The sequence below is a fragment of the Pseudopipra pipra genome, chromosome 4 (genome assembly GCF_036250125.1).
Source record: "Pseudopipra pipra isolate bDixPip1 chromosome 4, bDixPip1.hap1, whole genome shotgun sequence".
NCBI lineage: Eukaryota > Metazoa > Chordata > Aves > Passeriformes > Pipridae > Pseudopipra > Pseudopipra pipra.
Window position 1 is genome coordinate 57,557,308 of NC_087552.1, and position 22,801 is coordinate 57,580,108.

The window sequence follows — 22,801 nt, forward strand, 5'->3', positions numbered from 1 at the left end:
GTGTTCTCTGTCACTCTGATGCCCTTTTCGTTATAAAGCCAAATGCATCATTACACATTTAGGAAGGAGAATCCAGGCTGCATCTGGAGACTTGAAATACAGACCAGCAGTGTTGTTTTTGATGGTAGATAAATATAGTGAAAAATGTTGCTGCAAAGTTCAGTGTTCTACAAAGGCTCAAAGTGATATTGATAAAATTGATGTTGGCATAGGAGAGAGTTGCAAAACATTTTTGATGTTTTGATAGAAAGTTTTGTAATTAAAGGGGTTTATTTTATAGGCACATTGTTTTTTTATCACAGTAAGACTGGTTAAACTGTGGAACTGAAAGAAAACGGAGGATTTCTTACGAGGAAATTGAAGTCAAAATTGACAACTCTTTTAGTCTCAGTGGTAGTGACTGGGTGAGGTTAAGCCAGTCTGTGTACTAGGCTTAACGAGTTGTCTTGTTTAGCCTCACATAGAAAGTATTGAATTGGGTGGCATAAACTGAAAGAAGAGTAATAATACTAATTTTGTTCAAGTGCTAAGGGGAGGAAGATTTTTTACTCTTTGTTCATTTGAGATGATGTCAGATATTTCAAAAGATCCTGAATATAGGCATTATGCTGAGGCAAGCTCAGTGTTGACTTGACAGAGCAGTTGTAGTTATGGTCAAGTGTTGGCTTTTTCCATGTATTACTTCTTTTGTCTGAGTGCATAACTTTACAGAGTTTTGTTTCTCTAAATTTGTGTTCAGAGATCTCTCCTGAAGTGATGCAGCTCTTGGTGGCAGTTCTTTTTACTGCTGTGTCCTCGTTTTAGCTTGTAGCAGTCTGCTTTCATTCCCAGAGGAAGAAAGGAAAATTAGGGAAGTTCCGTGCAGGTTTAAGGACACAGAAGGCATTTCTAGAAGGTTCATGGCATCCAAGCCAGCTGTGTCTAGCTGTGTCCTGCCTGTGATAGAAGTCAAAAGAGAAGGGGGGGAGCTAAGGTGTCTGCCGGATACTTCTGGTTTGTGAAATAATTTTTGTCTATGCATTTGTTTCCCTTGCATACTCATTTTACACAAGGTAAAATTGCCTTACACTTTTTAGGCATTAGTTTCCTTCAGGGTTTTACAGTTATGTCTACTTGACTCATTTATCCAGGGTGAAGCTAAATCTAACTCTGTGTAGTGTAGCAGGTGATGTGCTGTTTAAAAGAGCTTATAGTATGTTTTAATTGGAGCAGTCTTGAAGTTTTGCTTATCCCATGAGATTCTTTAAGTGTACCAAATAGAGGGTCAGCTGAAAAAAGGGTTTCTGAAATAATGTTACCAAGGACCATGTTTACAAAATCCTTGAATTCTGTTTTGCATGCCAAATACGTGAATTGTTCCATTAACTCTGCTTAAAATGACATCACTAGTAACCATCTCTTTGTAGAAACGTTTTTGTAAAGATGAGAAGTTAAGATCTAAAGATGGAGACTGACTAGCAAGTTAACTGGCAGTTTGTGTGTACTGCTTTGGCCTGTGAGCCAGAATGAATGCCAGCACTCAAGAGCTTTGGCTCAGGATAATTCACAGTCTGTCATTCGGTAACTGCTGTTTTATTATCGGTGTGATTTGAAGCCTCCTCTGTGGCACCACTGTTGAGTCTTGCACACAAACAAACGGAAGGAAATTCAGGTTATTGGATTGTTACCTTTGCAAGAATAATGTAACTCAGTAACTTAAAGCCACAGAGATGTTCAAAAGACTGGGAAATGCTGAGAGAACTGGGCTTTTTTGGCCTTGAGAAAAGACGGCTTGGGGGAGACTTACCACCATGAGCCAGTATTTAAAGGATGGCTACAATGTAGATGGAGACTCTGTTTTTACAAAGAGTCACATGGAAAGTTGAGGGGTAATGAATAAAACTTACTCCTAAGGAGCTTGTGATTAGACACAAGAGGAAAATTTTTCACAATGAGAATAATCAGGCACTGGAATAATCTCAAAGAGGAGATGGTGGATTCTACAACATTGGTCACGTGGGATTTGGCTGCATAGGGTTCTGAGCCATATTGTGTAGGCTGTGCTTTTGCCAAGTGTGGCGGTTTAACATCAGCTGGGAATTAACCTCCAAATAAGCCATTCCCCTTCCCTCCTAGCCCCTGTCTAATGCAGGAGGGACAAAGGCGGAGACTGTGGGTTGAGATATACTGAAAGCAAACAGCAGTGAAATAAGAAACAGTAAAAGCAGCAGTATTAATAACAAAAGCATGAAAAGGAGAAGGTGCTTTACACACAAAAGGTGTTCACCACCTCGACTCAGTAACACGTGGCTGTCAAGAGGAAAAGAAGATGGGGGACCTTCCTGTGGTGGCTGTGCCTGAGACAAAGACGACATGGAGGACACTCTGCAGCTGGTGCTTCCCGAGGCTGAGACAACATAACAGTGACAGACAAACCCCCAAAAAGCTGGATCATCTATGTTGTACCACCCGCTTTTCTGGAGCACTGGGCTTGGGCTCGCCACCCCTCCGTTCCTGGATGGCTCTCCTGAGCTGGGCTCAGGCTCGCTGCTGCTCCATTCCTGAACTGCTCAGCTCATCTGGGCTGTGCTCAGGCTCACTGCTGCTGCATTCCCAGACTGCACCACTTGCCTCACTGCTGCTTTTTGGAGCCACATCCTTGCTGCGTTTGCCACTTTTCTCAGAGCTGTATCCCAGCTGCATTGACTTCCTGGAGCTGCATTATCCAAGGAACAGGAAGGAATGGGCGATGGAGGGACAGAGTCCGAAGCACTGGTCGGTGAGAGCCGGCAGCATTGCCGCAACTCGCAGCTTCCCCAAGGAAGAGAGGGAACAAAATGGTGCACTTTGGGGTGTACTTGCCTTTTTCTTTCCCCTGAAACCATGCCCCCCTTCCCCCTTTCTTGCTATGACATGGGTGGTATGGAATAGCAACCCAGGCATGGCTCTAAGCTCCACCCCCTGTGGGCAAATCTAGGACACCCAGGAAAGGTTGGATCACATCATCTTGAGGTCTCTTCCAACCTCATGTTCTGTGATTCTGTGAACTACACTGCTGCTTGTCTTTGTAGTTTCTTTTTATGTTTGTGTTTAGGGTTTTTTTACTACCATTCAATGGAACTAATAAGAATCACGTATTTTTTTCAGTGCAGACTTGTCTCTTACAGATGTGATGAATTAATAATATATGCAACTGCTCCTGTAATTTTTTCTGTTATTCCTGCTAATGGTCAAGTATATTGCTGTCCCTATCCAGAGGATGTCATAATGGAATATAAGCAGCAATCCTGGCATTCTAAGAGTTCAGGACTCCTTTTGTCAACAGGTTTCAAACTCAAGAATTTCCTTCTGGTCTGGTGGACCGTTGCATTTTTAGCTGCCCAGAAGCACAGCTTTAGTGAGAGGAATAAAAATTAGTGCATCCAAGGGTTGAGTTTGTTGGGTTTTTTTGGGTTTGGTTTTTTTGGTTGGTTGGTTTTTTTGATTTGGTTTGGTTTTTTTGGCACTAGCCATCAGCTTGCCTTTTCTTTGAAAAGTAGGTTAAGATGGAGTAAAATTCCTGTCAGATTCAGGAGGCATAATTAACCTATTTACTGTTATGTGAAAATATAGATAGCTGCAGTTCTGTTTGTAATAAAGTGGAAGAAAACTGTGCACTCTGTTCTTTGTTTTCTAAACAAGACACTGCTAACCACTAATTCCTATCCAGACTTTGGCCTTGCTGAGATCAGGAAAGTTCACACACAAATGGAAGTTCACGTTAAAATCCTGGAGCTTTTTGGTGTCTTGGAATTACTTTCTGATACTTGAGCTCCTGAATGGAATCAACCTAATTGGATAGGTTTTCTAAATATTGCCTGTTGTCCACCAGTTGTCTGGAAACAAAGCAGCCTGCTCAGCTTTTTTTCTAGAACCAGTCTTCTTAATGACATGATTTTTTTGGAAGGAACACTATGTGAATTAGCTTAAATTTGATTTAATAATAGACACCTAATAAAATTATTTTCCTGGTTCCAGCTTTTTCCCTTTTGTAAACTGTTTCAGTTTAGCTGTAGCACAAAATACAAATCGTTGACTCTCATTTGGATGTTGAGATCACTTTGTTTTTCCTGGTTGAAAAATATTCACCACCCCATTACCTTCTTGATCACTAGTATATCTACAAAAAGAAATATTTTCTCTTTGCTGATTATTTTCTGTCTTTGGAGCTTTTCCAAGGAAAATCACTTAGGCTGTTGATGGTATGGAAAAATGTTGAGTACTCCATGTTAGTATTCAGAATGTGCTATTGTGGAGTTCTTAGCTGCTGCTTAATTCTAGTTTCCATAGCACTTCAGCTAAATTGTAATTATTGTCTGTATACTGTACATTTATTTTGATTGGAGCAACAAGAAGTTTTTGGAAGTTTTAAAGTACTTAAGACTACCAGGACAATTCTGATGACTAGGTATTGTGAAGTATAGATGTGTGTGTTGTGGCACTTGCAGCTTGAGATAAATGAGCATTTTAGCTAGCAGTGTAACCTTTCCCCTTTTTGTGGTCTGTTTGCTGTTTACCTTTTGGTAGTCAGCTCTTTTTAGAATGAGTGCATCGATGAACATTTTCATTGGCTACAATTTTACTGAGAAGATTAGTCCTAAGAAATCTTTTTTGTGAGGTACTAGGATCAAGTTCAATTGAGTATCTTCAGTATTAACTAAGCCTCACACTTTGTGCATTTTAGGCCTGTTTCTTTGATTAACTGTGAAGCAGGTCTTTGGGCTGATGCACTGGGCAGTCATGGGTCTAAGTGTGGGTTCTTTGATCCTGTGTCTGTTCCTGCTTCCCATACCCTGGTACCCACTATCTCAGGTAGTCAGTGGGATAGTCAGGACTTTGAGGAGCTTTTCAGGCATAATCTAAATGCAAGGCATGTTCACTCTACCTTCCTGTTCTTCCACCCGAGAAGAAAAATTTCCTCTTCTGTGCATGTTGATGGAATAATCCCTCTTCAAGGAAGGGATTTTGTAGTGGATTTGTTCGGAGTAGATAGTGTGCAAATATTTAAAGGTATGTGGTGGGGTTTTGAGGGTTTCTTTGTTTGATTTTTTTTTTTGTTCCTTTTTTTTTGTTTGTTTTGCCTTTTTTTTTTTAAAAAAAAGCTTTTCATACTTGAGTTAGTTGGGACCATTGAATTAGACTTGCTGAATCTTCAGAGGATTAAATTTAGAATTGTGCCTTCAACTATATGTCTCATATCTCTGGATTTAAATGTCTTCATGTGATCCTAACAAATCTTTAACACCTAAAAGAATCCTTAACACTTTCAGGCTATTCTTACCACACATATTCCTTCTAGATTGTGTGCTCTGGGATACCAGTTTTGGTCATCATCTGGGTGGTTCTGGTTACAGTCAGATTCATAGAATATCCTGAATTGGAAGGGAGCCACTAGGGTCATCAAAGTCCAGCTCCTGGCCCTGCACAGGACAGCCCCAGGGATCACACCCTGTGCCAACCTTGTCCAAATGTTTCTTGGACTGACAGGTTTGTTGCTGTGACCACTTCCAAGTAAATATACTGATAGTACATATACTGAAGTAGATACACTGGTTTATGTCAGTGGTAAATAAAAGGAAACTACTCTTCTTTTTTAAAATTAAAACTACTGCTATTAAAGAATTCTCTTTTACTGTCTTTAGATGAGTGGCAGTGGCTCTTGGTGACTTGCATCCTTCTTGCAAATCTGTAGAGAGTAATGGCTGTATTTGTCATCTCTATGTCGAAGTATTTTAATGAATCCTGATTTAGGGGATAGTTTGAAACTACATTTGGAAACTCTAGGGAGAAACAGTACTTTTATCTCTTCTGACAGATGATCAGTGGCTCTGAACACACGTGTCCTGTAGAGTGTAGTGCTTTCATTTATCACTGCTTGCATGTATTTTACTATCTCTTAAGAATATACCTGTCCTGGAGTCTCTAGTCATTACTGTTGAAGATGAAGCATCCTGTCCAGCATCACAGCTTTCACGGTTACACAGTATAATCTGCTCAAATTCCACAAGTAGTGTAGTGACCCTCAGACCAGGAACTAAGGTCTGTGCTCTATTTTTGTTTGTATTAAATATTTAACTCCCTTTTCACTGGGAGGCTATTGCTGAACTTAAAAAGGGAGTTTATCAGGAGAACACTGGGTACTGACACCTGTCTAATGAAATTCATTCTCTGTTAGTAAACCAGTAATGGACATTGCAGCTCAGTTTCTGGTATACCCCTTGCCTTTTATGAAGATGTGTTGGATTTGTTGGCAAAGTGCACCTTTTAAACGAAAAGGTTTTTGGTAAATATCTGCAATTCATTCAAATTGGCAAGGCAATGCCAGAAATCATTAGGCTTACTCTTAAAAAGGCTCTTGGATACCAGAGAGGAAGAGCCTGCATTTTGCCATGCTTACGTTAATTATATATACTGACCAATACAGAACAAGTATTGTCTGTGCTTTAAAACTTACTCAATGCAGTTGTGCTGAAAACTTAAATGTCTCTTTAAGAATAAGTGAAAGACCCAGATTTGGTGCAGATCTGTCTGAATTTATGGTTTTTAAAAAGGAGACTGCTTTTGCTTTTCAAATGACAGTTTGAAGCAGTAATTTTACAGAGCCTTTAGATTACCATTTCCATGTATTTGCTTTAGGGTCTTAAACATCACCTTCAGGCTAGTGAATTAGTTGTGATAAGGGAGGTCTCCCCTCTTTTCTCAGAGTATGTTGTAGCCATTTCTTTGCCTTTGCCTACTATTGCTTCTTGTCATGATAACTTTATTCTCCCATCAGTAGTTCAGCTGGAAGATCAACAGTTGGTCACTGTGTCTCTTAGTTATACTAGTGGGGGCTCTGCTGTGATTTTTAAGTTGAAGCTAATGAATGGTGTTATTCATTAACCTGAATTTCTGTGCACTTCAATTTTCATTAAATCTTGCCATAATTATAGGTCACCTAGCTGGCTTAAATATAGTTGTTTTAAAACTAAATGGAGTTATAAATGATTGGGCTGTGGTGAACTGTTCCGGATGGTAAGCAGAAAATAGGCTAGAAAATACTAAGGTAAAAAAAGGCATGAGAAATCTTTAATCTTCAGGGTATTTCACTGTCTTTTCTTAAGCTTAGATGGGATTTCAGTTAATTTTAAAGTAAAATCTGAAGTGCAGAATTAAGAGGTTTGGTTTTGAGCATCCATGTTTATACTGTAAAGGTGTTTGTTCTCATTAGGTACAATGAAGCAAATCTTCCACATAATTGCATTAGTGATACGTGACATTAAAGCTTAATTGGCTTATTTTAAATATCTTGCACATCAATTTTTTTCAGATTGTGAAAATTGAAAAGGTCATGAGTGCAGTTTGATATTCCAGGGTGAGAGATTTCAATTTTAGTACAATTTGTAGAAATTTAATTAGGAAACATGACTAAAAGAAAAAGGATGTTGAATACAAATTAGGTTGTTCATTAGAGTATAGAAGCTGAAACATCTTGAAGTATTGTGGAAATTTGATTGCACATTCAGTGAGCACCTTGAATGATTTTTTTTAAAGTTATTTTTATTTTTTTAAGTAGAAGTTATTGTAATTGTTCTTCACGGTGTAGACTTAATCTAATTGTCATAGGCACTCTAAAATAAAATGCACTTCCTTTTTCATGGACTTCTCTTTTAAACAATATTTTTGTTTTGTAGGAGATTGATGAAGCCTGCAAGAGGATAAAACGAGAAATTGATGATTTAGGTCCTGAAGTTGGTGACATCAAAATCATTCCATTGTATTCCACCCTTCCTCCACAGCAACAGCAAAGGATATTTGAACCTCCCCCACCAAAAAAACAAAATGGAGCAATAGGAAGAAAGGTAAATACTATGCTGTTTCAGTATTCTGTTCTGTAAGTGTCTGCTCACAGTTGTGTGGGCAATGAAATAAGAGTTTCAAGTGCTTTAGATATAGTTGAACAGCAACAAGTAGAAGTTTTTATCACATTAGAATTTTTAGATAACTTGGAATTTGTTTCTCAGTGCAAATCAAGTTCTGTCTTCTATCTAAATAAGGCCAGGATGTTGTAGTAACAGTTTGATTTATGTTCCTGTGAGAAATATGATTTATGTGGAGGGATGGGATTTTTTCCATAGGTAATTATTTTGAGATGTGCTCTTTTTTTTTTAAACAAAATGGAACTTCTCTTCAGGGGAGGTAGTCGGGCAGGTTTTCTCTGTTTCTTAAGGTTTTTGAGAAAGGTGCAAGTTACAAGAAGTATGTTGGAAGTTAGAGGTTTGTGTTTTCTGTAGTAGTAAATGAGGAATTGAGGTTCTTTCATTGGGCAAAACGGATTGAGAAACTGAAAAACTTGAAATGGCACAGTGAATGTTCTTCATAAAATTAATATGTCAGTGCTCACATAATGCACATTAGAAGCTATGTGGTTATTTCGCTAAAACTGAATATTGGGAAGGAGTTGTACTAGAGCTTCCTGAAATTAAACAAATGCTCTATGAAACCAGCAATCACAAAGCTAAGATTTTGAAGGTGTAAGCTGAATCATACCAGGTGCTCTAGGCAGGGTTTCTTCCTTAATTGTTTGCTTTTTTTGTGCAATAGAATGCATGTAGAATACTAGTGACAACTTTCTAGTGTTCTGTAAGAGTAAATCACTTAATAAATTTAGTGAAATTATCTTCGTTTTCCTGTTGAAGTTGACTGCAGGAAGCATTCAGTCTGAAATCATAAAACTAATGCTCCATCAAGATTGTATTAGTAAATGACTTAAATGAATGAAATTGCTCTTAAGTAACAAACAAGTGGTGGTTGTGTATTTCATTAAATTTTCATTCATATTTAAAATTGTGCCCTTCAAGATAATCAGTTTTGGTTTTCTGCATAAGAGGATAACAAGTGCAGAGTGTAGCTTTTGTTATGTTGAACTGTCAGAGCCAGTACCAGTCTCTGAGAAGAAGACACTCTTGGTGTAGCAGCTATTTCGCTACAAGAAAAATTGTTACACCCAAAGGGTACCAACTGTAGACACAATAAATAGGCAGCAGACTCAGACCTATGAAGTTACTTTTCCTCTTTGCCTGCTTTGGCTGAAATGTTCTGGCTTCCATGTTTTAGTTTTTATCTTCATAACAAATCTAGCTATCAGTGAAAGTGTGTCTGTGTCGTAAATTTGTTAAAATGTTGGTTTAGTTTCAGTTGGTTTTGGTGATCAAGATCTGTAAAGAAAAACCATGTGTTGCTGTGCCTCCGTATCTTAAAACCAGTCTCCTGTGGGAGTCAAACTTAGGTTTTAGAACTGCTGAAGAGAGAGCTAGCAGGTGGTGTGTATTGTTTCAAAGGCTCTGATGGTCATAAAAATGTAAGTGAAGTGCTTGCAGTGTCTCCTGAGCTTTAACTTTGTGAAAGGAAAGGTACTGGAAGTTTTGTGGCATCTTGCAGTAGCCGTGATGGTAACAGCTAGTAGTGACACAGCTTGATAACTTAGCACTTTTTTTTGTTCCTCTTTGGGCTAGGAAAAAGCAGCTATTATTGTGAGAAAGCTTAATATTAGAGATAAAAAACCACAGTTAATCAGAGTATTTAATTGATACTGTGGAGGAATATGAAGATGACTTAACAAAGAACGTTTCTATTCTTATCCCATGATAAAGGCTCCCTGTCTTATCCCTTCTTTTCAAACTGTTCTAGTTTGTTTCAGCAGTCTTAAGCATTGCTGCTTAATACATATGCAATATAGATGTATTTTTAGATGTAGATGCTATATCTATTTTAATATTGAAAATAAGGTGTTTAAATTTGTCTCAGTAACTGCAAAACTGCAGCTAAAGCTATTTAGGTACAATTTATTATTTTATGTAGTTAAGCGCTAATTTCAGTTGTTTGATTTCCAGGCAGCTTTGTACTTGGATTTAGGCTTGAAAGTTGTGGTGTAATTTCATCACTTTTTTTTTTCCTTTTTTTTGAATTCCTTGTGTTTTTACATTAATGAATTTTAGTTTTTTTAAGCAGTTACATTTACAAATAATATCTGTACATAGAACAAAATCCACTGTGTAAATAACTTTTTTCATTCTACCTTTGGAAACTTCGTATGATTCAAGTATAAATTAAGTAAATTCAGGTACAAGTTGAATTGCTGTACCTTTTTGGACTAAGCATACTAACAGTGTTGAGTTCTTGGTATTGAAGTGTCCTAATAGAAGTCAGTGATTAAAAGCAGGACCAAAATCTTTTGTCACTTCTCTGTAATTGGGTATGGACAGTTCTGTATGTTAGCAAATACAGAAAAACCTAGAACCTTTTAGATGAGGTATATTCTGTAACAGCAAGTTGAATGTGGATTGACTGGCCTTTTAACGTGGAAGTGTCAGTTTAATTTGCATATTTATGGCTTGCAAATCTTTTATGAAAATATATTGCAATTTTGCGCTGAATTTCATTTATGTTTGCGGCCTTTATTTCTATATCTATCTCTGTAATATGTGCAGGTTACATGAGACTGAAATGTGTACAGGATTTTTTTTTGTTTGTTTGAGGAATTCTAAGTAGCGCATTGTTTCAGGGTGAAACACCGCAATTCCAAATTGACAGTGTTTTTTCCACCAAAGTATTGCTTTCAATATGTCGTAGTATTTGGGCAAGCTTAAACCTTAAGTCTACTTAAGAAGAGACAAGCTGAGTGTAATAAGTAGCTGACTGGCAAAATGATCAGCCAGTGGGAAGGAAAATCAGTGGGATTATCAGTCTAGTCCAGCCACTGGCTGCATTGTAATACTGAACAAAGTGTTAGGGGCCTCTTCAGTTCTAATTGCTCAACTGAAAACAGCAATGACAAAATGCTCTGAAATTAAGACATGAAAGGTAAGTAGTTTGGATGAAGTGCCGAACAAGTTTTGGGTCTTTTCTGAGATAGCTGATTAAATGTGCTAATAACTAGATTCAGTGTAGTTACTGTTGGGATGAGAGCTAATGGTATCTATAGACTGTTAAACTGCATCTCTGGACACAAAATTTAAATGGTGGCAAAATTAAGCCTCAGAACTCTGGTATCACCTTTAATTTTTGCACAAGACATAGCCTTCAGAAAGTTTATAGAAATTTAAGAATGTAACATTAAAGATCTGTAACAGTGTTTGAACATCTGGAGACAGAAAAAGACAAAGTTAAAATTAAATACACATTGTTCAGGATTTTAGCTGGAATGTATTGATAACTGCTTTATTGCAAATCAAATAAAAGAAAATACTGTGGTGGTACTGTATATAACCTCTGATTTAATATTATTTAACCAGTTTGTACTGTTCAGGCTTTCAAAAAAGGTAAATAGCTGCAATTAACAGATGATGTTAAAGGGATCCAGTGTAATTTGTCGTTTTGTACCAGACAAGTGAGAAAAATTTTGAATAGCGGTTTCATAAGTAAAATTTTTGCTCTTCTGTTTCTTTTTCTCAAAATTAACATTTGTAATGTTGTTAATAGACTCATAGGGGAGCAAAAAGAGTGGACAAAATTTGCTCTTTTCACTAGAAGTTCATTGGGTTGATTTCAGATCATCCTGTGAAAGTGTTAAAGTGCAGCTCTGGTCATTACTGGTGCAGTGAAGGAAAGTTTGCTGAAAATTGTTTGTGCAGAGACAAAATCAGAGCTCTTCATGTTCACAATGCAGTAGCTTCATTTAATTGTTTGTTTTTTTGGGTTTTCTTGACAGGTGGTTGTGTCCACTAACATTGCTGAGACATCATTAACAATAGATGGTGTTGTGTTTGTGATTGATCCTGGCTTTGCAAAACAGAAGGTAAATGCTATTCTGTCTTCTCTTTCTTTATAGTAGGAAAGATGCTGGAATCTGGTTTGCTCAGGTAGCTGTTCCCTTTGTAGACACCAGGTCTTTTTTCCATTTGAAATCTTAAACTTGGTTGTTGAGTTTTTGTTTTATTTTTAGCTTGCAGGTTTGCATTTAGTCTGCAAATTTTAGATAGAAGAATTTTATTTTAAAAAATAAAAAGAAACGTGAGAACTTAGAATTGGGCCTGGAATGGGGATTTTCTAAGTACTTTAGGATGGTTGGTTTTGTACTTTGTGTCTATGCTTGGGAATGCTCAAGTAAAACTAAGAAATTGTATGAAAATAAATTAAAACTGGTGCTAGAAGCCTCCTCTTCTTTTAAGTCACTCCAATAGAAAACTCCAGCACTAAAATAAGAAGAAAGAAATGATACATACTGTTTTATATCAGTATTTATCATGTCCTGTTGCAGCCCTGAAGATTGTAATCAAGCTCGTACTGTGATTCTTGGAATATCATAGGATGTTGAGAGGAACAGAAGTAGTTTTCCTATAGTCAACCCAATAACTAAAGAAAGAATAAAATGCATATCATAATTGTAATTTAGTTTTTTCACTAACTGTAACTTTCTTTACAACTTGGTTTCTTAGACTTTTTGTTTAACACCAATACACACTGTCAGCCTTTTAAACTTTGGCAAAATGTGGCAGACATACAGCAGAATGTGAGTACAGTAACAGTGCATCTTCATGCACAAGTTTCCATCACCATTTAGGCTGAGGTTTTTTCACAGGTAGTTCTTATACCAGAAGAGTACCTTCTGTAGAAAGAACTGAAGTTTTTGTACAGATTTTATACTTATACCAGAAAGGTGTTAAAACAGGAACCAAGAACATCTTCAACTGAAACTACTGTTTGATACTGCCTTTTTTTTACAGTATATTCCTTTCCATGAGCCCTGTTGACTTGGCAGGGTTGCTGTTTTATCCATGACTGCAGTGGAAATTTTACAGTAAATACCAGCACGTGTTTTTTACTGTGGCAGTCTGCATGTACCCTTGACATAGAGTTTTGTTTTGTCATCAGCCTCATTTTTACTGTTCTGTTCAACCTTAATGTTAGATTTTTCTGATCTCTAGAATATGATTATTCAACCTCATAATTACATCAAGACAACTTTTTTTATGGAATTTTCTGAGCAACATGGTTGTTTAGCACTCTATAGAACAAATTGGACGTGTTCCTTTTGCCATGAAAATCTTAACCTAAAAATACACACACTTAAGGAGAACAGGGAGCCTGGCAGGAGTTGCTGTTAACAGATGAATAAAAAATGCTGTTCTCTAGACAGTTGTATTTGAAGCTCTCTGTCACTGATCCAGAGCATTTTGTAGCAAGTTTTTTTTCTCCTTTCAGATATACAACTTGTGATTTCCTAGTCAGAAGCTGTGCTTGACAATACATTTAAAGCAGTCTTTATTTCTTCAGATAGTTGTCTTATCCATGACCTGTTTATTCTTTTCCTTCTTTCCTGCTCTGCTTCCACTTTCTAATAGGTGTACAACCCTCGTATCAGAGTGGAGTCTCTGTTGGTGACTGCGATCAGTAAAGCTTCTGCTCAGCAGCGAGCTGGCCGTGCTGGCCGTACTCGACCAGGCAAGTGCTTCAGGCTCTACACAGAGAAGGCTTACAAAACTGAAATGCAGGTAAGGTTACTTCTTGTAGATTATAAGCACACCTGATTCAGGTAGTTGAGTGCCGTGCTGTTAAACAAAATCAGAATTTGAATGCTTCTGGACTATAAAGGGTTTGGAAGAACAAGTGTTTTGAATTGTCTTTTTTTTCCCCTCCCCCCCAGGACAACACATACCCTGAAATTTTGAGGTCTAACTTAGGATCTGTAGTATTACAGCTCAAGAAGCTTGGTATAGATGATTTGGTGCACTTTGATTTTATGGATCCTCCAGGTATCTATTTCCATCTTTCCAATCTTTATTTTTGTGACTATTTTATATAATGACAACATGGAATAAATTCTTTTACCTTTTCTTTTTCTGTTTTTTTTTTTTTTTTTTTTAATTGTAATCTGTAAGGAATGTCTTTTGTTTATCCTGAAATTTAGTGCTCTGTGTCATATTAAAACAAGCTTTTTGTATTTCTGTCTGTGTAAAAGCTTTTAATGGAACCAAGGAATCTACTGAATGCCCCTTGCCTGCAGAGAATAAGAGAAAATTATGGGCATTAGGAAGTCTATTATTTGAAATTCTTTTACTTATCACCTTGATTACACATTCTAATTGTGTAAAATTGGCTAGTGTTGTTAAAGCTGAATACATGATTTTGGCTCAAACTGTAAAGTTAATGTGTATCTTCTTTCTAAGTGTTAAATGTTCATATATGCTTCCAAAATAACTGGTTTATATTGCTAATTAAAAATGTAGATCAGCCATATATAAATATGTTAGCTAGTTGGTTTTTCCCCCCCTCAAATAAAAATATAACATAGTCTGTAAGCTTTTAAGTAGTTCTATTTTTCTAGAATTCTAGAAGTTCTATAAATTCTATAATTGAATACTTGAATTTCTTTCTGTTTTATTTTGTGGGTTAATACAGACTCTGTATGAGAAGTGCAGGATTAAGAGAACATTCTTGCTGGCTTCGTGAAAGACTGTAGATACCTAAAGTTGAAATAGCTGAGATTTTAGGGCTGTATTGATCTGTTTGGTATGGAACAAGGGAAAAGGTATCTGCTGGGAGAGGAAGTGATATTACTATGATACTGAGTATATCACAATGCTACTGCTGTCTGAATTTTGAAAAGCAGTAATCTCCAAATATTTAAAGCTTGTGATTAAAGCTTTTTTAAATAAATTTTGTTTCCTCCCCTGCACCCGTATTCATTCGCACCTGGGTGTGTGTTACTGAATTTGGTAGCAGTTTTGTGTTTGGATGCTAGTGAATGGAGAACAAAAAAACCAAAAAGATAGCTTATAATAGTCTGTGCTTCCTCATTTTTTGCTGATTCAGAGCAGTTTGGTTAATGTGCCTACTTACATACTTTTTTCTTTCAGCTCCTGAAACTCTGATGAGAGCCTTAGAGCTTTTAAATTACCTGGCTGCTTTAAATGATGATGGAGACTTGACTGAATTGGGATCCATGATGGCTGAATTTCCATTGGACCCACAGCTGGCTAAAATGGTTATTGCAAGCTGTGACTACAACTGTTCTAATGAGGTCCTATCTATTACTGCCATGTTGTCAGGTAATAGCAGGAAAAGAGATACTAAACAAAATGCAGATCTTCAGTTTGGGGGAAATTTGAGTTTTCCACATTAAAAAAATCATGTATTTCTAATAAAATTAGAATTGTTTTTTAAAACTTCATATATGGGTTCAGTCATTATAGATTTATGTAGAGATCTTGAACCTAATCAGTAGTAATGTTAAGAAATTAAGACACATAAAATGGCTAAAGAGTTTGCTCCTAATATCAGTTAAAAGTGTATATATTTGAGTTGTTGGGTGGGGGGAGGGAATCAGGGTAATGGAACAGAAATTTCTACTCAGGCTCATGGACAGGATCAGAAATGTCAGTTCAGCCGCTTAGTTTAAGGCAGTGACATCTGGTACGTATTGTGCATCCTTCTGCACTTTGATAAATCTCAGTATTCCCAAAGGGATTACAGTCTAATTTATATTAAACCACAGGCTTGTACATGAAGTACACTTTTCAGTCATTAAGTGGCAAAACTGGAGAACAGTCATTACTTTTAAAGGGAAAAAAGAAACTTGGGGCGAGGATGTATCTTTATAAGAATTGACTTAAGTGCACAGCTGTACTTTGCTGCTGTGTCACATGAATAGCTCTGTGTCAGAGCAGAGCTGCTTGCTGAGAGAGCTTGATGGGGAGGAAAATGTTACCACACAAATTTGTATTTAATTTCCCCGTTACATAGAACTGATGTTGATTTATAGTTATAGGTCATAGGACAAGCAACAAATGGGGATGTTCTTACTCCTAAGTACTCTTTTGTCTTTGGGGTGTGCTATTTTACCAGTGCTCTCCACAGCACAGGTGTGCTGCTGACATACTTAACTTGGTTGGATAGAGAAAAAAAAAAACATTTTGACTAAGTGTAAAATCTGTTGCTTCAGTTTAGTCTTACAGTATATATATATATATGAAAGTTTTTAAGAACAAGATAAAATGTTTGTTGCAGAGTTATGATTGTTCAGACTCAGAGCAGATGGGCAGGGCAGAATCATAATATTTTTTTTAATTAAATGGTAGGCTTAATTGCGGAGGTGGTGGTAGGTTGGTGCCTGTCTTTCTCTTCCCTTCTGCCAATATCTACTACAGAACAAGTCAGTCTAATATTTTTGTCAATGGCCTTCAACTGATTTGCCTTACTCCTCTTCCAGTTTACCTTTTCCCAGGTCATGATAGCTTTTTTTGTTTTAAGGCACAATTAATATAATGATTAATAAGTGGGGGGGGAATAAAGAATGGATTGAAGATGGTTAATGTGCGTGTTAAACTAACATACTGCTCTTAAAGAAACCCCTCACGTAATCCTGGTATTTGTGAGGACTGTTTCCCAAAGCAAGCACTTTTTTTATAAACCAGCAGCATGATTATATGTTTTGGTGCCTAAAGTCCTCATAAAGATTGTCAGGCTTTGGATAGTAATCCATGTATTAAGTTTGGACTGAATGGGAAACTAGGTACCAGAAAGGAGCAAAAATAGCATTGAATAATGAGCAGATCAAATGATTGTACTTCATTTTATAAGAGCTTTGGTGTCTTGCTGTGGTATGGAAAGTGCTATTACTTATTCAAAACAGTTAAGACAGTGATAGAATAATTTGGATTTTGCTTTTATTAATCTGAGTTTGAAATTAAAATTATCTCTTTTTTCAAATGCAGGACCCACTATTCAGGGTGTTTATTTCACACCTGCATTTCCATTTTCTTTAATGCATTGGTCTTTGTTGATTTGTTACCATGTGATTCACTGTTGCAGTGTGTATTTTTTTCTCAAGTTCCGTCCAGTATTCAGCTCACATATTTAGTGCTTTGGGGCTTTTATGCAAATTTAAGAATAAAATAAAATAAAACCACATAACACCCCACAAAAAAGCCCTCATCTGATAGATCATATGCAAAGAGGTGATCTCATGAGATTGCTGGGCTTCAGTTATGCGAAAGCTAATGTAGTCTCAAACAGATGGAAATAGATAAAGGATTTGTAACATCTTAGCATTAATTTTATAGAAATTTAACCTCTTAAAAATTACATCTACTTTAAACACAACTGATTTTTTTTTTTTACGCTGTAGATCTCTGTAAAGTGAATCACAGAATGGGTAGGGTTGGAAGGGATCACAGTGGGTCACCTGGTCCAACCTCCCTGCTCCAACAGACCTCTTTTATAAGTACTTTCAAGATCTCCTGAATTAGTATCAATCTTACAAACTTACTAGAATGTTGACAGACCATGAATTAGGTTGGCTGCAATGCTATTTGTGGTCTTTGCTAGTCTGTATTTGGAAAGGAGGTGGAAAAACATGATTTTTGGACTCAAGTCAGACAGTCAGATGTGTTTAAGAGAATAAAATAATAGGAGAAAGCTCATCATGTTGCATTTTTTTAATATGTTTTTTATTTGAAGTAGTGCCAAAGGACAGTTTAACCTTCCACCACTACCGCTACCATCACAACCTTTAGACTTATTAATACCTTCATTCACATGTTTCTGTATACCAGTGCTGATAACAATACCATCTGGGAAGAGACTTGACTAGTGTGTTCTGGCTAGTAACAGACCTTTGATAATTCAAACTCATGTTTGTTTAGACTGTACTGTGCAGTACAGTTTCAGAACTATCTTCTTTACTCTGTCTGTAGGGGCTTTCTGAAAAAGCAATTTGCAGTTCAAGTGTTTTATTCCATGGGGTACTAGCTCCTGGTAGAGCTATCAGCACTGGATTTGAACTAAGATCTGTTTAGCCTTCCAGCAGGTAATCTTGATGGCCTTCAGACTAGAGATTTTGATGCCTACATATAGTTCTATTAAAATAATCAGGTACTCTGTAGCTTTGAAACCCTCTTGTCTTACAGATGTGGTTAGGTGTTGATGTACCAAATCATGGTAGTAAACAGTCCAAGATGCAGTTGGAGGCCATCCTGCCCTGCCCTATGCTCTGTGAACTGACCTAGCTAGGCCTTGTTCCTCTATCTGTGAATGCGTGACTCATCGATATGGGCGTTTGTGTTGGGCCCATACCAACCTTGTTTAGTCCCACAGTGTTTTGTTCGCCCCACGGAAGCAAAGAAAGCAGCAGATGAAGCCAAGATGAGGTTTGCCCACATAGATGGAGATCATTTGACGTTGCTGAATGTCTACCATGCTTTCAAGCAAAGTAAGTCTGTCTGTTTTGGGAAATTTTTTATAATGCTTTGTGCTGTCAACTTTCGTTCCTGGGTTCCAAGGGCAGTTTGGAAGGCTTGGGCTTGGGTTTTATTATTTAAGTTCTACTTGCCTTTGGGGGTCAAACAAAACCAAAAAACTGCCCAAGAAATCATGTAATGAACTGATGAGCATGGAGACAAGCCAGGCTTTTCAATCAATGACGAGTAACCTTGGACAGAAGGAAGCAAGTGTTCCTATAATTAAGAAATACTGGAAGTTTATCTGACATTAATTATAAAAAAATCTGCATAATTGCTTAGTGATTTATCAGGGAAAGCAGTGCAGAAATTGGTGTGAATTCAATGCTGTGAAGTTGGAGAAGGATATCTTCCTAGAACCAAAACCTTTTTAATCCTAACTTTTTAATATAGTTAGGAATCTGTAATAAGGCTTTAGAATAGATGAGAGGCAAAGGGATGATGCATCAACAAGAAGTAACTTGGAGCCATGCAATACATTTATTTAATTTGTGTCATTTCTGTGTGTGGAATTTAGGGAAAATGTGTGGTCCTCCACAGCATAGCTGAAGGATATTTTAGCAGCTTGAAAAAGATAGGAATGAACAGGTAAAGCTAGTTCTCTTAAAAAATGACTACCTAAGTGTCACACTTTTTTTACGTGACTTACGCTGGTGGCCAGTAAAAAGATTACTATTAACTGCCAGCGAGGTTAAATTACATGCTCCAGTTGCATTTTCCTGTAAGCAAACAGAAAAGCAACAGTTTTTACCTTGAGTAGAAACCCTGCAGCTTAGTGCTCCTTTCTGTTTCAGTTTTGATTTAGAAAATTTGTATTGAAACCTTCTAACACTGTCATCATGTGACAATCCAGAGTAAAAGTCTCAACAAATTTATTCCATGTGTTTAAAACAATAGCTGAGAAACTTGTTAAACACCTGTAAATTGGAGATGTGTTGCTTGTGTTTTTCTGTCAGCTTTTTAGTTAACAAGGATCCAAGATATCTTGCAAACATCCTGTGTGGGCATGTTTCTGGAAGCTGCTGCTTTCATATTCTGGTTACTGAGGGATGGAATTATTTTGGGAATTTTGGGAATTTTGTTCAGTTTTGCTTTGAAATTGTGAATTGATTTCTGGAATCAGAAGATAAAATACTGTTACTATTTGTATCTAGAACAATATAAAATATTTATGGGTTATCTATGATGCACAGTTCAGAAAGTAACATGCTGTGGTACTTCACTATACAGTAGAATCCTAACTGTACAAGAGCTTCATCATTCATACTTGATTTAACATATATTCTGTAAGATAAAGCACAGAGAGAACTTGGACCTACCTCAAATTACATAACTTTCTTTCTTTTCAATGCAAATTAAGAAAAGTCTCGTTCTGTACAGGAGTTACCTTAAGTCTTAATTCTTGTGAAGACAGGCTTTGTTGGATTATTAAACTGACAAAGATGAGAAGAGCATTACTTGAAAAGTAACAGAATTGGTAGGGAATGTGAAACATGCAGGTATTTATCCGGACAGCATGGCAGAGACTTGCTGTTTTAGCAATTTCTTCTTAGAGCCTTCAGCAGTAGGAAGGGTAACATGAGAGTACAGAGTTGTGTTACAGTTGCTGTATTTTACCAGCCACCTACATTTACTTAATCTGCTGTGAGGTGCATCACATTAAAAGTCTGTATAGCTCTTAGCTGTTACTTGAATGTTTAATTTAAGGGGATTTCATTTCTAAAATACAGCAGTTATGTACAATCATCTTGAGTGTTTGCATGCTACAGTTAAAGATGGCAGTGTTCCTTACGTAAAGTTATGTTTTTCACTGCAGGTTTGGAAGACGATTTTTTTACTTACAGGGTGTGATTTTTGAAATGTCCAAAGTTTAGTGGTGTGTGGTATTTCAGCAGAACATCAGTGATTGTGTGTATGTTGTGTTGGTGAGGAGAAAAAAACTGATTTTTTTTCTGTCCTGACCACACGCCTCCTGACTAGAAAGCAGTTTTGGCAAGTTACCTAATGCAGGAAATCAGCTGAGCAAACTAAAAGCTGCTGTCATCTATAAAAGTTTATGGATATTTTTTCTGGTTCATCTGACTGATCAGTTGGTTAGTTGCTATTTTATTTACATGTTCTAATTTTGATTCATGTTTTCTAATGTTGCAGATCATGAGTCGGTTCAGTGGTGTTATGACAACTTCATTAACTACAGGTCCCTGATGTCTGCAGACAATGTACGCCAACAGCTGTCACGAATCATGGATAGATTTAATTTGCCCCGTAGAAGCACAGACTTTACCAGCCGAGACTATTACATCAACATCAGAAAGGCATTAGTTACTGGGTATTTCATGCAGGTATGTGTGTATTCTCATAGGTAACTTAGTTCAGTGTTTTTGTGGCTCATGTTAGTATGGTTGTTATAATTTGTCAAAACTTAATGAATGTTACTTAAATTATACATGGCTAACTATATTGCCACCTAGTCTTTGTCAGGTTGCTTAGTTATTACTCAGGTAGCACTAACCAAGACCTGTGGTTGATGTCAGACAGCACAGGCTTGTATTAACTGTTGTAATAGTACTAATTACATAACCAGTACTAAATACTGTATGTTTGCCTGCCTTCAGTTTGGTGTTAGTGCTGGATAAATGTGAAATTTCTGTTGGTGATGAATCATCTCTTTACCCTTCATATTTAAATGCAAACTTGAATTCCAGTAAATTTGCCGTAGACAAAGTGAGTAGTAGAATAGTTTAAAACTGTCAACAATTCTGTGTATAGTAAAACTTGGGAAAGATAGATATTGACAAGAAGTTAAGTGTCTTGTAAAACTTTCATGCTAAATCTAAGATTTCTTACAGTTTTTATTGTGCAAAATTTTTTTAAAATATGTTTCTGTATCACACATCAGAATATGCAAAATATATGTAAAATAGAGCAAGGTTGATGCTTGCTAAATTGCTAAGAAGCTGCTCATTGAAATTAAAATACATGAAAGAAATACTGCTTTTTCAGTACTTCAGTGCCAGACATAGCCTGTCTTAAGAAGGGAGAGGAATTGGCAAATTGTACAACTAATATAATCGTACTTTGGTAATAAAATTCAAGAACTAGGTGTAGATTATTTACGCAACAGAAGTAGGAGAACTAAGCATACTTTATAGAAACACCTAAATAGGATTAAATACTGTAGCACAGTGTTAGCTCAGGATTGAAGTAAGTCACGGGAGTATGTAACCACTTAATGGTGACTTATCCATGATATTCATGGAAAACTAATCTTAGCTGAAGTAACTGTGTGGTAAAGAGTAAGCAAAAAAAGTTATAGTACAGGAAGTAAGCTAAGGAAACTTTAAATTGAACAGAAAAAGGGAAGCAAATGATAAAATATCTTAAAGATGAGTTATCTTTCTCTTAGTGATTTGTTTGTTTTTTACCAGTTGTCATAAAGAACTTAGATTTTTATCATTGTATTTCCAATCTAGTATTGGAGGTAGAAAAAGAATTGATAGTTGAAAATTTACATCAAAATTCAAAGGTGGAAGCAAGTCCTGTGATGTTTTCAAATCACAGAATGGGTCAGGTTGGAAGGGACCACAGTGGGTCATGTGGTCCAACCTTCCAACACAAACAGGTCATCCCAGAGCACATTGCATAGGTTTGCATCCAGATGGTGCTTAAATATCTCCAGTGAGGGAGACTCCACAACCTCTCTGGGCAGTCTGTTCCAGTGCTTGGTCACCTGCACAGTAAAGAATTTCTTCCTCCTGTTCAGGTGAAACTTCCTGTGCATCAGTTTCTGCTCACTGCCTCTTGTGCTATTGCTTGGCACCACCGAGAAGAGCCTGGCTCCATCCTCTTGACACCTTCCCTTCAGATACTGATAGGCATTGATGAGGTCCCCTCTCAGTTTGTCTCTTCTTGAGGCTGAACAGGCCCAACTCCCTCAGCCTTTCTTCATAAGAGAGATGCTCCAGTCCCTTAATTATCTTTGTTGCCCTCTGATGGACTCAGTCCAGGAGCTCCATGTCTCTGTTGTACTGGGGAGCCCAGAACTGGACACAGCACTCCAGATGCAGGTCGCTAGGGCTGAATAGGAGAGGCAAGATCACCTCCCAGGACCTGCTGGCAATGCTCTTCCTAATGTACCCCAGGATGCCATTGGCATTCTTGGACACAAATGTATACAGATCAAACTTGGAACCTTTTCTAGAAGATGTGGCTTAGTCAAACACAGGTTATATCATTGTCACTGCAGAGGATAACTTAATTGACCAATAGTGTACAGAAAATTAGATGTCAGATGATTTGCCACTGGTGCATTTAATGGTATTCATTTTATTCTAAGAGTGCAGAAGAATGGTGTAAAACTTTTTAATAGATTCAGAAACACTCTTGCATGCACTGCAAGCAGAAACTTCAGAAGTCCAGGCAACTGACAGTGCTCCTTTGGTGCATGCTAGTATTCTTTTGTCAGAAAGACAGACAAGGAACCATCTAAACTGTCTGTCAAAACTAACCTGCCAAAATTTGTAACCTTAAATATAAAAAGCCTGGATCTTGTGATAGTATTTCTG

The 22,801-nt window shown here is 37.1% G+C and overlaps 1 protein-coding gene across 1 annotated transcript in view; it reads left to right on the top strand.

Moving 5' to 3' along the window:
- Nucleotides 1-22,801, top strand: part of DHX15 (DEAH-box helicase 15) — a 43,022-nt gene that overhangs the window by 15,451 nt on the left and 4,770 nt on the right. Inside the window, exons 6-12 of the mRNA XM_064653105.1 lie at nucleotides 7,692-7,859; nucleotides 11,708-11,794; nucleotides 13,341-13,490; nucleotides 13,643-13,751; nucleotides 14,856-15,047; nucleotides 18,086-18,208; nucleotides 20,388-20,578. Of these exons, the coding sequence (XP_064509175.1) occupies nucleotides 7,692-7,859; nucleotides 11,708-11,794; nucleotides 13,341-13,490; nucleotides 13,643-13,751; nucleotides 14,856-15,047; nucleotides 18,086-18,208; nucleotides 20,388-20,578 (1,020 nt within the window). The remainder of the gene's footprint in view (nucleotides 1-7,691; nucleotides 7,860-11,707; nucleotides 11,795-13,340; nucleotides 13,491-13,642; nucleotides 13,752-14,855; nucleotides 15,048-18,085; nucleotides 18,209-20,387; nucleotides 20,579-22,801) is intronic.